At 40.7% G+C, this 12,248-nt stretch overlaps 1 protein-coding gene across 2 annotated transcripts in view; it reads right to left on the bottom strand.

The window, feature by feature from the left end:
* The window catches only part of LOC124551255 (speckle-type POZ protein-like), a 39,075-nt gene extending 27,159 nt beyond the window's left edge, over positions 1 to 11,916 (bottom strand). The window contains exons 1-2 of one of the 2 annotated variants that reach the window (XM_047126253.1): positions 11,810 to 11,916; positions 3,563 to 3,652 (exon numbers count right to left, since the gene is read on the bottom strand). In XM_047126253.1, coding sequence (XP_046982209.1) covers positions 3,563 to 3,602 — 40 coding nt within the window. In that variant the 5' untranslated portion in view covers positions 3,603 to 3,652; positions 11,810 to 11,916. The remainder of the gene's footprint in view (positions 1 to 3,562; positions 3,653 to 11,809) is intronic. The other variant, XM_047126254.1, reaches the window with a different exon arrangement.
* Positions 11,917 to 12,248: the final 332 nt, after the last annotated feature.

Below are 12,248 nucleotides of genomic sequence, written 5' to 3'. Positions count from 1 at the left end.
AGAGATAAACCAGTAAGTGCTGGATGTTTGGGACCAAAAGATATTTGGGATAGCACAGATGTTGCCTCCATAGTTTGTATGTTGATAAGAAGTATGGTCTAGCAGTGATTCTATCTACAAGAAGACTGATTACAGCCCTACAGGATATGTACAATGAAAAATTTCTGTATTCACGAATTCTTCCTAGTTATTTCAAAATACCCTGGTAAGGTTAAAGATTGCATTGTTGTGAACCACCACCAGGACTGTATGACCTTCCTAGAATTCATAAAGGTCTATCTTTTAAGTAATAATAAGCTACATTAGTGCTCCTGCATATGATTTAGACCAGAGACCACCAAGCATTTTGCACGAGATGCCGGATAACTGGAAAAAGAAAAAAAAAGGGCATGCGCTGGCCGCATCATCATTCTCTACAATACTTAAACACCAGAACAAAATCTCAGGGAAGAAGGATTTCAGTTCAGCATCCCATGTAAATCATGCGCGAGTGACAGGTAATGCATAAAACACAAGGATAACGAAGATATTTATTTACTAAAAATTTTATCAAAGAACGCAATTTAGGAAAAAGATAGGTCAATCCGACCTAGGGTGCACATATCTGAATCTCACAAATTAAGCAACAAGATATTTGTGAAACTGACTTTTGGGTTTCTAGATACCGTTAATTTGGTATTGCTGTATCCTATCAAGGCAATGGGTTTCAAATGTACAGTAGTCAACCTTGTTCGATATAGTGACTTCAGAAAGTTCATTTCTAAAAATGATTGTTCACAGACATAAGTTGTTCAAAACACTGATGTAATACCAGCGGAAAATTTCTTCAGTCTCGGAAATTCACCATCAGATAAACAGCAGTAAAATTCAACAACTTTTCTTTCTTTGTGCTTCCCTTTCAAAAAGTCATTGGTTTGCTAATCAATGAGGTGCTACTGTAGGTCAATGGCCATATCATCAAGGTTGCAATCAAACAGATTATGGAAAAGAAGAAGTTCACTCTCAATGTTGTCAAGATCTGAAAATCTCTCAAAAAATGCTTCTTCAAGTCAAGATTTCCTAGGACTCCATATGTCATATGTCAATGACAGGCCAAATTTATTGGTTGAACTCTTGACTTGCTGGTAGGAACGAATATTCTTGTGATGGGTGGCCACATTGTTGCTTGAAAAATTCCAAGGGGAGTCCAGGTGGTTCACCATACATGGATTCTGCTGCAGAAGCTCCAATGTCAAACTTAATGGCTACACGTAGTCCTAGTGACACCAGCAGTAAAGCAGATTAAATACATTTTATCACGCAAACTCAAGTACTGTTGGCAGGCCAGATGAAATTATGTCATGGCCGGATTAGACGAACGTAGTAAATTACATTCGTTCAGGTTGAGGATCAACTGCTACACTCTGCACCAAAAGTTGATCATCTGGAAGCCTTCCTGCATTTCACCACAATTTTCTAGAGTAACTACTTCAGTGTATACAACAGCATCACTATCCATGAAAAGCCTTGAGGAACTTAAAATGTTATCTACTAGGTCATTTATAAATGTACTGTGAAAAGTAATGGTCCTAACTACTCACCTAGAGCACGCCCGAAGTTACTTTTATGTCTGAAGACTTCTCTCTGTTCAGAGTGACATGCTGTGTTCCGTTCACTAGAAACTCTTCAATCCAGTCACACAGTTGGTCTGATATTCCAAATGTTAATGTGCTGTCCCCTAGTAGCCCACTATTTTACGAACGACTTTGAGGAGATAGCACTTGAATCAGCAGCCTTTAAATAAACCTACATTGGAGATGTGTGTGCAATACTATAATAGGATGGCCTCATAGAGAAGATAAAATAATAGAGTTGTTACTTCACCTCAACAACATTCATAACATATGGTCCCCTATGTAAATAGAGGAAGGTGATTATCTGCCTTTCCTCAATGTTTTGGTTAGATGGATGAATAATGGTTCTCTGGGACATTCAGTTGATCAGAGACCCAACATTACTAGTTTGTATTTTCTAATAGGGCACCATTAGTTAAAACCTAGAACCATTAAGTGCACAAAGAGGAAAGCATGCCACCAATATCTCTACCTTTTCTTCCCTTTGGTTGCAATGTTTCACTTAAGATAGCAAGAATCCTATGTAAATTTCAGGTAAAAGTGGTTTACCGCCCACCATCTAAGACTATAGACTATCTGGGATCAGCGATTTGTTATTTCAGAAGGAGTGAACATACAAAATACCTTGCCACTGTGGTGTATCCTACATAGGACAGATTATATGCACAGTGAAAGAACACTGCACAGAACATCAATGTTCCACTCGCCTTTACAACCTAGCGGATCTGCTAATGCCAAAGAGTCTACACCTACCAGACAGTCAATGAAGTGTGATAAAACAATAATCTTAGCCACAACTACGTGTTTTTGGGATTCCATTATTAGAGAGTCCACAGCAATATGCTTTGGAGAATATCGGATGAACCATGACAGTGGCTACTGATTGGATCTCCACAATTTCCCCCAATCCAAGACTTCAGATGATGCTGATGGCTGTCGCAATAAGATAACCTGAGTTCTGTAATTTCATCAGTGAGGGTGCTGTCAGTTGGGTAATTTGCTCATACGTCACCACAATCTTGATGCAATGCATGGAATACTAACAGCGCTAATAACATGTGAACTTGGTGATGTTTCTGACAGTATTCAATGGGATTTTCACTCTGCAGCGGAGTGTGCGCTGATATGAAACTTCCTGGCAGATTGAAACTGTGTGCCCGACCGAGACTCGAACTCGGGACCTTTGCCTTTCACAGGCAAGTGCTCTACCAACTGAGCTACCGAAGCACGACTCACGCCCGGTACTCACAGCTTTACTTCTGCCAGTATCTCGTCTCCTACCTTCCAAACTTTACAGAAGCTCTCCTGCGAACCTTTCGAGATACTGGCAGAAGTAAAGCTGTGAGTACCAGGCGTGAGTCGTGCTTCGGTAGCTCAGTTGCTAGAGCACTTTCCCGTGGAAGGCGAAGGTCCCGAGTTCGAGTCTCGGTCAGGCACACCGTTTTAATCTGCCAGGAAGTTTCATATCAGCGCACACTCCGCTGCAGAGTGAAAATCTCATTCTGGAAACATCCTCCAGGCTGTGGCTAAGCCATGTCTCCGCAATATCCTTTCTTTCAGGAGTGCTAGATCTGCAAGGTTCGCAGGAGAGCTTCTGTAAAGTTTGGAAGGTAGGAGACGAGATACTGGCAGAAGTAAAGCTGTGAGTACCGGGCGTGAGTCGTGCTTCGGTAGCTCAGCTGGTAGACCACTTGCCCGCAAAAGGCAAAGGTCCCGAGTTCGAGTCTCAGTCGGGCACACAGTTTTAATCTGCCAGGAAGTTTCAGTATTCAATGGCTTCACCTGAGGATTACTGACAGGTATCAGAGACTGTAGTTAACAACTACCGGATGCAAGCACAAATTTCTTTGAACAGCCAATTCGCTGGCCAAATTTTAAAAGTTCACGAAAGTTCCATTTTAAAAGGTTTACTGGCGTATACTGCACACTAAATAGTGTAAGTTTAGTACCTATAGATAAAGTACGATAAGTGTTTGAACTGAAGTTCATGCTTTCACCACAGAGCTCAGGAGGGGTATAAAGCAAAATAACCCTTTCTCCTGTAACAAAAAGATAAGTTAATAAACAAATCAAAGATAAAACAAACAATGGCACTGTGAAAGACAGATTAATTTCAGATGCAGTATTAAAGAATTCCAAAACATGTATCATATTTGAATTTTCCACATTAAACAATCTACAGATTTTGACATTTATGGAGACATTAGTACAAAATACGAATCAAAAAGAAGCATAAAACTTAATACTGACGATTAAGTAAAATAAAAGATATCTGATAAAATAGAAGTTTCTATAAACCATTATAACAGGTAAAGCTACAGAGTTCACTTCTACTAGTGGCAATAAATAATATGAACAACCAACCAAAACTAAAGGATCTCTTCTGAGCTTGAAGGAAGTACAATATAGAGATATCCATGCTGAAATTAATTTTTTTGTACATAATTATTTAGACATTGGGAATCAAGGCTAAATTACAACCATTGATTCATTTTTGTCACCAGCAAAATAAAACTAATAGAATGTTGGCCACAATTATCTTTATTGAATAAAAAAAAAATCAAAGCACCAACTAATGGTCACAATTTACTGAGGACTCACAACAATCTTTGAGAACTATATTCCCATCTTTAGGTGTGAAACATGTCAATTCAATGTGTGCATAATCTCCAAGTGAGAACACAGTACTGGAAAAACTATGGTTAATATCAATACTTCAGTACTGATGTACAATTTGTCAGTTGCAGCCAGAGACTTAAACCTTTCATTCGTTCTAGATGTAAAAGATAGTGGACAATCAAACAAAACCAAAAATTTATTAATAATTCATACTTAATCCATAACAACTATAAACTATCAGTTGGACCCATAACACATTTTGTATTCTGATATTTCACACACCTCTACGATGCACTGTTGTTGCCCTTTTCCATGGACTTGAAAGGTCTCAAAGATAAACCCTAGTGTTTGCACACACCATGTTTGGTTGAATGTTACCTTTTGTCCATGGCAGGGGTAAGGAAAACTGGACATACTATGCAATATGTTTTATGTGAGACCAATGTGGATGCTCAAGAACACCTCAGTGAATACTCAGACATGAAGACTTCAACAACAGCGATGTGACCTTGATTTTGAGATATTTAGTGATCAAACAAAATCGAAACTGGAAATAAAGTGCTTATGACATGACAGCTGATGATGGAGAAGCTCACATCTTCAGGAGGAATAGATGTTTTCAATGGAGAAAACAGCAACCACCAGGTAATGTAATTAAAGGCTATATAACATGTTTCTGCTGTTGCCTGGACTGCAAGTCTCCAGCAATTTCACAAATATTTCTGCATTTCATTGAGAACTGTCAACCACTATCTTCTGCAACTCCAATAGTGTGTGTCACTGAAATGTTTGTACCTTGCCATGGAAGGTTTGGGTATGGAAGGTATATGCCACACAAACTGGCACAATATGGCTTAAATATTCAGTGCTTGACTGAACAACACATGGCTTCCTTGTATTACTCTTACACTTATGGGAAAGGCAGAGACAGTCAAACCCTTTCAAACGGTGTATAAGATCAGCACTCCCACACAGGCTGTCCTTCAGCTGGTGAAAGACACTGAAAATATGCAGAGAAATGTTACACGTGACAGTTGGTACTACTCAGTAAAACTATGGCTGAAGGCCAACAGGCAGATTCCATATTCCTCGAGTTCCGAGAGGCATTTGACATTGTGTCCTACTGCAGACTGTTAACAAAGTGGCTCGAAGACTTCTTCAGTAACAGAACTCAGTACATTGCCCTCAACAGTGAGTGTTAATCAGAGACACAGATATAGTAAGGAGTAGGCCAGGTTAGTTGGTTGGTTTGGGGAAGGAGACCAGACAGTGTGGTCATCGGTCCCATCAGATTAGGGAAGGAAGTCAGCCGTGCCCTTTCAGAGGAACCATCCCAGCATTTGCCTGGAGTGATTTAGGGAAATCACAGAAAACCTGAATCAGGATGGTCGGACGCGGGATTGAACAGTCGTCCTCCCGAATGCGAGTCCAGTGTCTAACCATTGCGCCACCTCGCTCGGTCGGAGTAGGCCAGGGAAGCGTGGTACGGCCACTGTTATATACACAGATGATCTGGTGGACACAGTGAGCACCAGTCAGCCACTGTTTGCTGATGATGCTGTAGTGTACGAGAAGATGTCGTTGAGCGACTATAGGAGGATACAAGATGACTTAGACAAACTTTCTAGTTGGCGTTATGAATGGCAGGTAGCTCTAAATGTACAAAAATGTAAGTTAATGCAAATGAGTAGCAAAAACAAACTCAAATACAGCATTAGTAACATGCTGCTTGACTACCACATTGAATAAATATCTATACATAATTATGCAAAGAGATGTGAAATGGAGCGAGCACATAGAAGTGCTAGTAGGGAAGGTGAGTCGTTGACTTCAGTTTACTGGCAGAATTTTAGGAAAATGTGATTCATCTGTAAAGGAGACCAAGGACAATAGTAGTGTGATTCTTGAGTATTGCGCGAGTGTTTGGGATCCCCACCAGGTCATATTAAAGGAAGACACCGTACAACTTCATAAGCAGGCTGCTAGATTTTTTACCAGTAGATGCTTCGGGAACTGAAATGGGAGTCCCTGGAGGAAGATGATATTCTGTTCGAGAAACATTTCTGAGAAAATTTAGAGAACCAGCATTTGAAGCTGACTGCAGAATGATTCTACTGCTGCCAACATACATTTCACATAAAGAGCATGAAAATAAGACAATTATGGCTTGTATAGAGGCATACAGTCAGTCATGTTCCCCTTGCTTTATCATTGAGTGAACAGGGAAAAAATGAAATACAGCCTTGGGCCATTTTCTCCACATTTGTTGATGTTGCTTGTGGTGTGAATTCTTGTGTTACATCAAGCTTAGCCAAAGACAAAAGTCACGATGAGACTTATCTTCACGAAGAGTCTCGCAAGAGACCTTTTAATGTGTAGGCTTTCTATTTGGAGGAAAACAAGATATGCATCAACTGTGTGGTGTTGCAATTTCTTTGGAATGTTCTAGGAAGGCCTGGGTGAAATATGATTCAGAGCCTCATGAGAATATATAACTACTTTCCTCTTGATCTTTTAATTTAAATTGTTGCCAAATTTCTCCTTTCATAAAAGTACAGAGTGCAACACAGTAGTCACTCTACATTGGAATGAAGTGCAGGAAATTCAAAGCGGATTTCACCAACAATTTCTCATAAATGAAATGCCTTCCCCAATATACTTTCATAGGGAACCTGTAAGATTCTCTCACATACGATAACCTGTGAACTAGTGGAGAGGTAACAATCTACTACTAATTTAATAGTGCGTGAAATAAAAATATACCATAAATTTTGCTGTATTTTAGTTGTCCAAGCGTTTTAAATCCTACAGTGTTAAAAAAATTCAAGTTTCCATGAAGTCTAATTACAAACTGTGTCTCAGACAACTTGAAGTCATCAAAATACACTCCTGGAAATTGAAATAAGAACACCGTGAATTCATTGTCCCAGGAAGAGGAAACTTTATTGACACATTCCTGGGGTCAGATACATCACATGATCACACTGACAGAACCACAGGCACATAGACACAGGCAACAGAGCATGCACAATGTCGGCACTAGTACAGTGTATATCCACCTTTCGCAGCAATGCAGGCTGCTATTCTCCCATGGAGACGATCGTAGAGATGCTGGATGTAGTCCTGTGGAACGGCTTGCCATACCATTTCCACCTGGCGCCTCAGTTGGACCAGCGTTCGTGCTGGACGTGCAGACCGCGTGAGACGACGCTTCATCCAGTCCCAAACATGCTCAATGGGGGACAGATCCGGAGATCTTGCTGGCCAGGGTAGTTGACTTACACCTTCTAGAGCACGTTGGGTGGCACGGGATACATGCGGACGTGCATTGTCCTGTTGGAAAAGCAAGTTCCCTTGCCGGTCTAGGAATGGTAGAACGATGGGTTCGATGACGGTTTGGATGTACCGTGCACTATTCAGTGTCCCCTCGACGATCACCAGTGGTGCACGGACAGTGTAGGAGATCGCTCCCCACACCATGATGCCGGGTGTTGGCCCTGTGTGCCTCGGTCGTATGCAGTCGTGATTGTGGCGCTCACCTGCACGGCGACAAACACGCATACGACCATCATTGGCACCAAGGCAGAAGCGACTCTCATCGCTGAAGACGACACGTCTCCATTCGTCCCTCCATTCACGCCTGTCGCGACACCACTGGAGGCGGGCTGCACGATGTTGGGGCGTGAGCGGAAGACGGCCTAACGGTGTGCGGGACCGTAGCCCAGCTTCATGGAGACGGTTGCGAATGGTCCTCGCCGATACCCCAGGAGCAACAGTGTCCCTAATTTGCTGGGAAGTGGCGGTGCGGTCCCCTACGGCACTGCGTAGGATCCTACGGTCTTGGCGTGCATCCGTGCGCCGCTGCGGTCCGGTCCCAGGTCGACGGGCACGTGCACCTTCCGCCGACCACTGGCGACAACATCGATGTACTGTGGAGACCTCACGCCCCACGTGTTGAGCAATTCGGCGGTACATCCACCCGGCCTCCCGCATGCCCACTATACGCCCTCCCTCAAAGTCCGTCAACTGCACATACGGTTCACGTCCACGCTGTCGCGGCATGCTACCAGTGTTAAAGACTGCGATGGAGCTCCGTATGCCACGGCAAACTGGCTGACACTGATGGCGGCGGTGCACAAATGCTGCGCAGCTAGCGCCATTCGACGGCCAACACCGCGGTTCCTGGTGTGTCTGCTGTGCCGTGCGTGTGATCATTGCTTGTACAGCCCTCTCGCAGTGTCCGGAGCAAGTATGGTGAGTCTGACACACCGGTGTCAATGTGTTCTTTTTTCCATTTCCAGGAGTGTACACATTCACCACAGTAATGGTTTTGTATGCAAAAATAAATAAATAAATTAATTAAATAAAATAAAAAGACACACTGAGGGATCACTCCATAATAGTTGTGCTCCTGTGAATGTCCATAGTAGCTAACAATTGTGTAAACAAAGGAAGCCAAAATGTTCTTACTCTGAATGTAATAGTCATTGATCACAATAAAATTTGCTACATACATTAGCAAATCCAATGAAGGAAACAATCTTATTTACACTGAAGAACCTCACGTTTTAATTATCTGTAAGTTTATTCATTAACAGTCAATATTTGATAGACATTACTCTGTATTCAGGTCATAGCGTTCAGGCAGCTATTTCCATCTTTAGACAATTCTCTGTGTTTGGACACAATGCGTTAAGTCCATTCTCTGCAAAAAGAGAGGGCAGGAGCTTCTCACAAAACGATACTGTCCAATATCCTTGAATCCACCGATTGTTGATCTTAGGAAATATCCTGAGCTCAAACATAATGAGCTCGAAATAACTGACCTCCAACATGCCACCCAAAAAAAAATTCCATACACATGCGACATGTCAACCAATGTGCACTTTTCTCACAAAGACATTGGTGAAAGCAAACAGCAAGCAGAACTATTTCTTGGCCTGTGAAAAGCATTGTACCTACTCTGTACCACACAAAATAATTATTAACAGAAGTCAGAGAATACAGAGTACCAAACATAATTTGTCACTGGGTTGAGGATTTACTGGAACAAAGGATGCAACATGCCAACTTAGAGGGGAAAAAAAAAAAAATCACTGACAGGTGTAGAAGTTACCACAGCTATGCCCCATAGAAGAGCGTTGGAATCTGTACTGTATTATGTTGCATAATACTTCATTGGCAAACAACATTAACAATAACCTCAGTTGATGCAGTTATTGATACAGAAGCACTGTCAAAGAGCAGCATACTTAATTCAGTCCGTTCTTGAAGAGATTTAAAAGTGGTGCAAAGGCTGCCAACTTTGTTAACATGTCCAGAAACACATAATGTGCTCTTTACAAAATTACAATTTCTATCAGATTCAGCTTATTCATTATATACGGGTATTTTTTAGAACCCATGTCTGCATATTTAGTATAAATACAGAAAATTGCAACAAGTCAATTTTTAAAAATTTTGTTTAATCCATCAACTGGTTTTAGAAACTTTTCAGGCTTCAATCTTCATATGTGGAACATGGAAGCTACACATTTATTTCCATAGCCTAGTGAAATTTACTGGCTATTTGAGAAGAAGGTAGGCTACATAAAAAGATTTTAATGCTCAGCCATGAATAATAGTTATACAGTGAATTGCATAAAAAAATGAAATCTGTTAATTATAAATTAAAGAGAATCTGCCTTTTTGGCATGAACACAGTTGCTCATTTGTTTTAATACACAAATATGTTTCAACACAACTGTGGCACTTCCACTGGGTATTTCTCTTTGACTGTTCCTGAAATACATACAGGCACATTTTAAGTCGGGTAGGAATATATTACTTCAGATTTAGCAATTTAAACTACATGTGTACTTTATCCTTTTAATTTTGTATGGTTGCCAACAGAACCAGCCATATGTTTAAATTAATAGATCATTACACCTGCAAACACAGAATGTTCTTAGGGCATCGTCCGAACTTAATTTTTGTTTCAGATACAACCTTCTGTTAAAATCATTGCATATAGCCCATTCACACTTACTATTGCTGTATTGGACCTGACCTGGGATATGGCAGGTTTTTATTTGCTTGCTAATTGTGTCTTTGTTGTTTTGTATTAAGAATAACCTATTGAAATTGGTAAAAGATTTGTGAGGCTTTGGTACGAAGAACTATTCGATTTGGTTTGGTATTTATGGATTAGGCTGTGTACTGGGATGTTAACAGCATTTACTTATGACTTTTCCTGCTCATTGCAGAATTCTGGATCTTGATAAGTTGCTGCAGCTTGTTCTTACGTTTCGCTGCACTATTTACGTTTCTGACGTATGTCCGAGAAACATTTGTTTCACTGTTTTGATTTGGATTAGTGGTCTCGAAATTTGATTTCATTCCAATGTGTTTTCATTGTCTCTCTCACTCATGTGTAAAGGTGGAGGGGAGGGGGCGGGGGGAGGGCTTCACCAGGCTCTGAATGCACATGGCTTCACCAGGCTCTGAATGCACATAGAAAACAGAAACACATTGTGCTGCATGATGCTCAAAGAAAGAACTCCAACTGGCAGGTTGCTAGCCCCTTCAGCTCCACTCTCTGAGAAGTTGACCACGAAGTTATTTTAACATGATTAAAGGCTATTTTTGAGTATTTTTAATCTTTTCTGCAGTGTGTTGTCAGTTCTACATGCCACATATATTCCTTGTTTCCCTTAGTGTTTTCTATTCTGTATGTTGTTTTGTTATTCACATTCAGACAAATGACCACGGGCAATGTTACAAAATAATCACAGAAATGTTACAAAATGAACACAGTAGAAAAACTGAACCAAACCAACACTGAACGGAGAGTTAACAATCACACAACAGAAAATACATGAACACAAAAGATGAAGAAAACAACAAACAGGAAAACATGGCAGACAGTGACATCTGTCTACAAAATAACACACATAAAAGGAAACATAAGAAAACAAGGAATACTTGTGGCATATATAACTAATAACAGAGTGCAGAAAATATTAAAAATACCCAAAATCACCAACGTAAATTCAAGAAAGCAGGAATATATCAGCTAACCTGCAACACAAGTAGACTTGCAATAAAAGCACTGAAGGGTGACAGCTAACATTCATCATCTAGAACCCACCCCATTAAAATAATCTCCAGTCTAGTAGCATAGCAACAACCCTCCAGATAAACAGATAGTGACCGTCTTTCCCACTTTTAAACAAGTGGTGAAAATTACCACATCCAAAAGGCTGTCATAAGGGCGAAAAAGCGATCTATGATCGAACGGTAGTCCCCTCCCCCCTTACTTACTGAACAACAACAACAATTTTTAATAGTTGTAACCCGACATGCCGTACTAATTTGGCCCTCTGGATGATTTCACATGTATATATTTCAGGAACAATTTAAGGAAGAAAAAACCAACGAGGGTGCCGCAACTCTAGTGAAACGTCTTTTGGTATCGAAGCAAAACAATAACCTTGTACCTGAAAAAAAGCCGGACTCTTAATTTAATTAGTTTTTATTTTGATGCAACTACAGGAATAACACTTAAGAGTTTTAATGTAATCAATTCCATTACTTACTGCGAAAGTTTGGGTGGCTTTGCAATTCGCATCCACTTATCAGCTTACGTTGCGACTGCAATTGTGCAACCCAACAGACGAACTCCCCGATTTCGTCTCAGGCCACGTCAGTCGCTACGCTATCAGCCAATGACTGGCTCCTCCAGAGTGGCCAACTCTGCGGCACAATTTTCCCCTATATCGCATTTGAGTTCGGTTTAAATCGAGTCAAAATATGTTTTTACAGTGCCATAAAGCATCAAAGTGAATAAACTGTTATTCCAGGTGTCAAACGTATTTCGTGAAAATATTCTATACAAACAAAACTTAGCTGATTATAGCGATCTAAGAACAAACAGAAGCGCGACAGTTTACTCACCGGTGCAATATTGGTATCTATTCCCACTAGATGTTTACCTGGGAATGGTGCTACAGCTAAAACAAACTAGTAGAAAAGAAA

The sequence above is a fragment of the Schistocerca americana genome, chromosome 9 (assembly GCF_021461395.2).
Source record: "Schistocerca americana isolate TAMUIC-IGC-003095 chromosome 9, iqSchAmer2.1, whole genome shotgun sequence".
In the NCBI taxonomy this organism is placed as follows: domain Eukaryota; kingdom Metazoa; phylum Arthropoda; class Insecta; order Orthoptera; family Acrididae; genus Schistocerca; species Schistocerca americana.
Note: the sequence above shows the minus strand (reverse complement) of the source record. Positions and strands in the feature narration are given on the sequence as shown.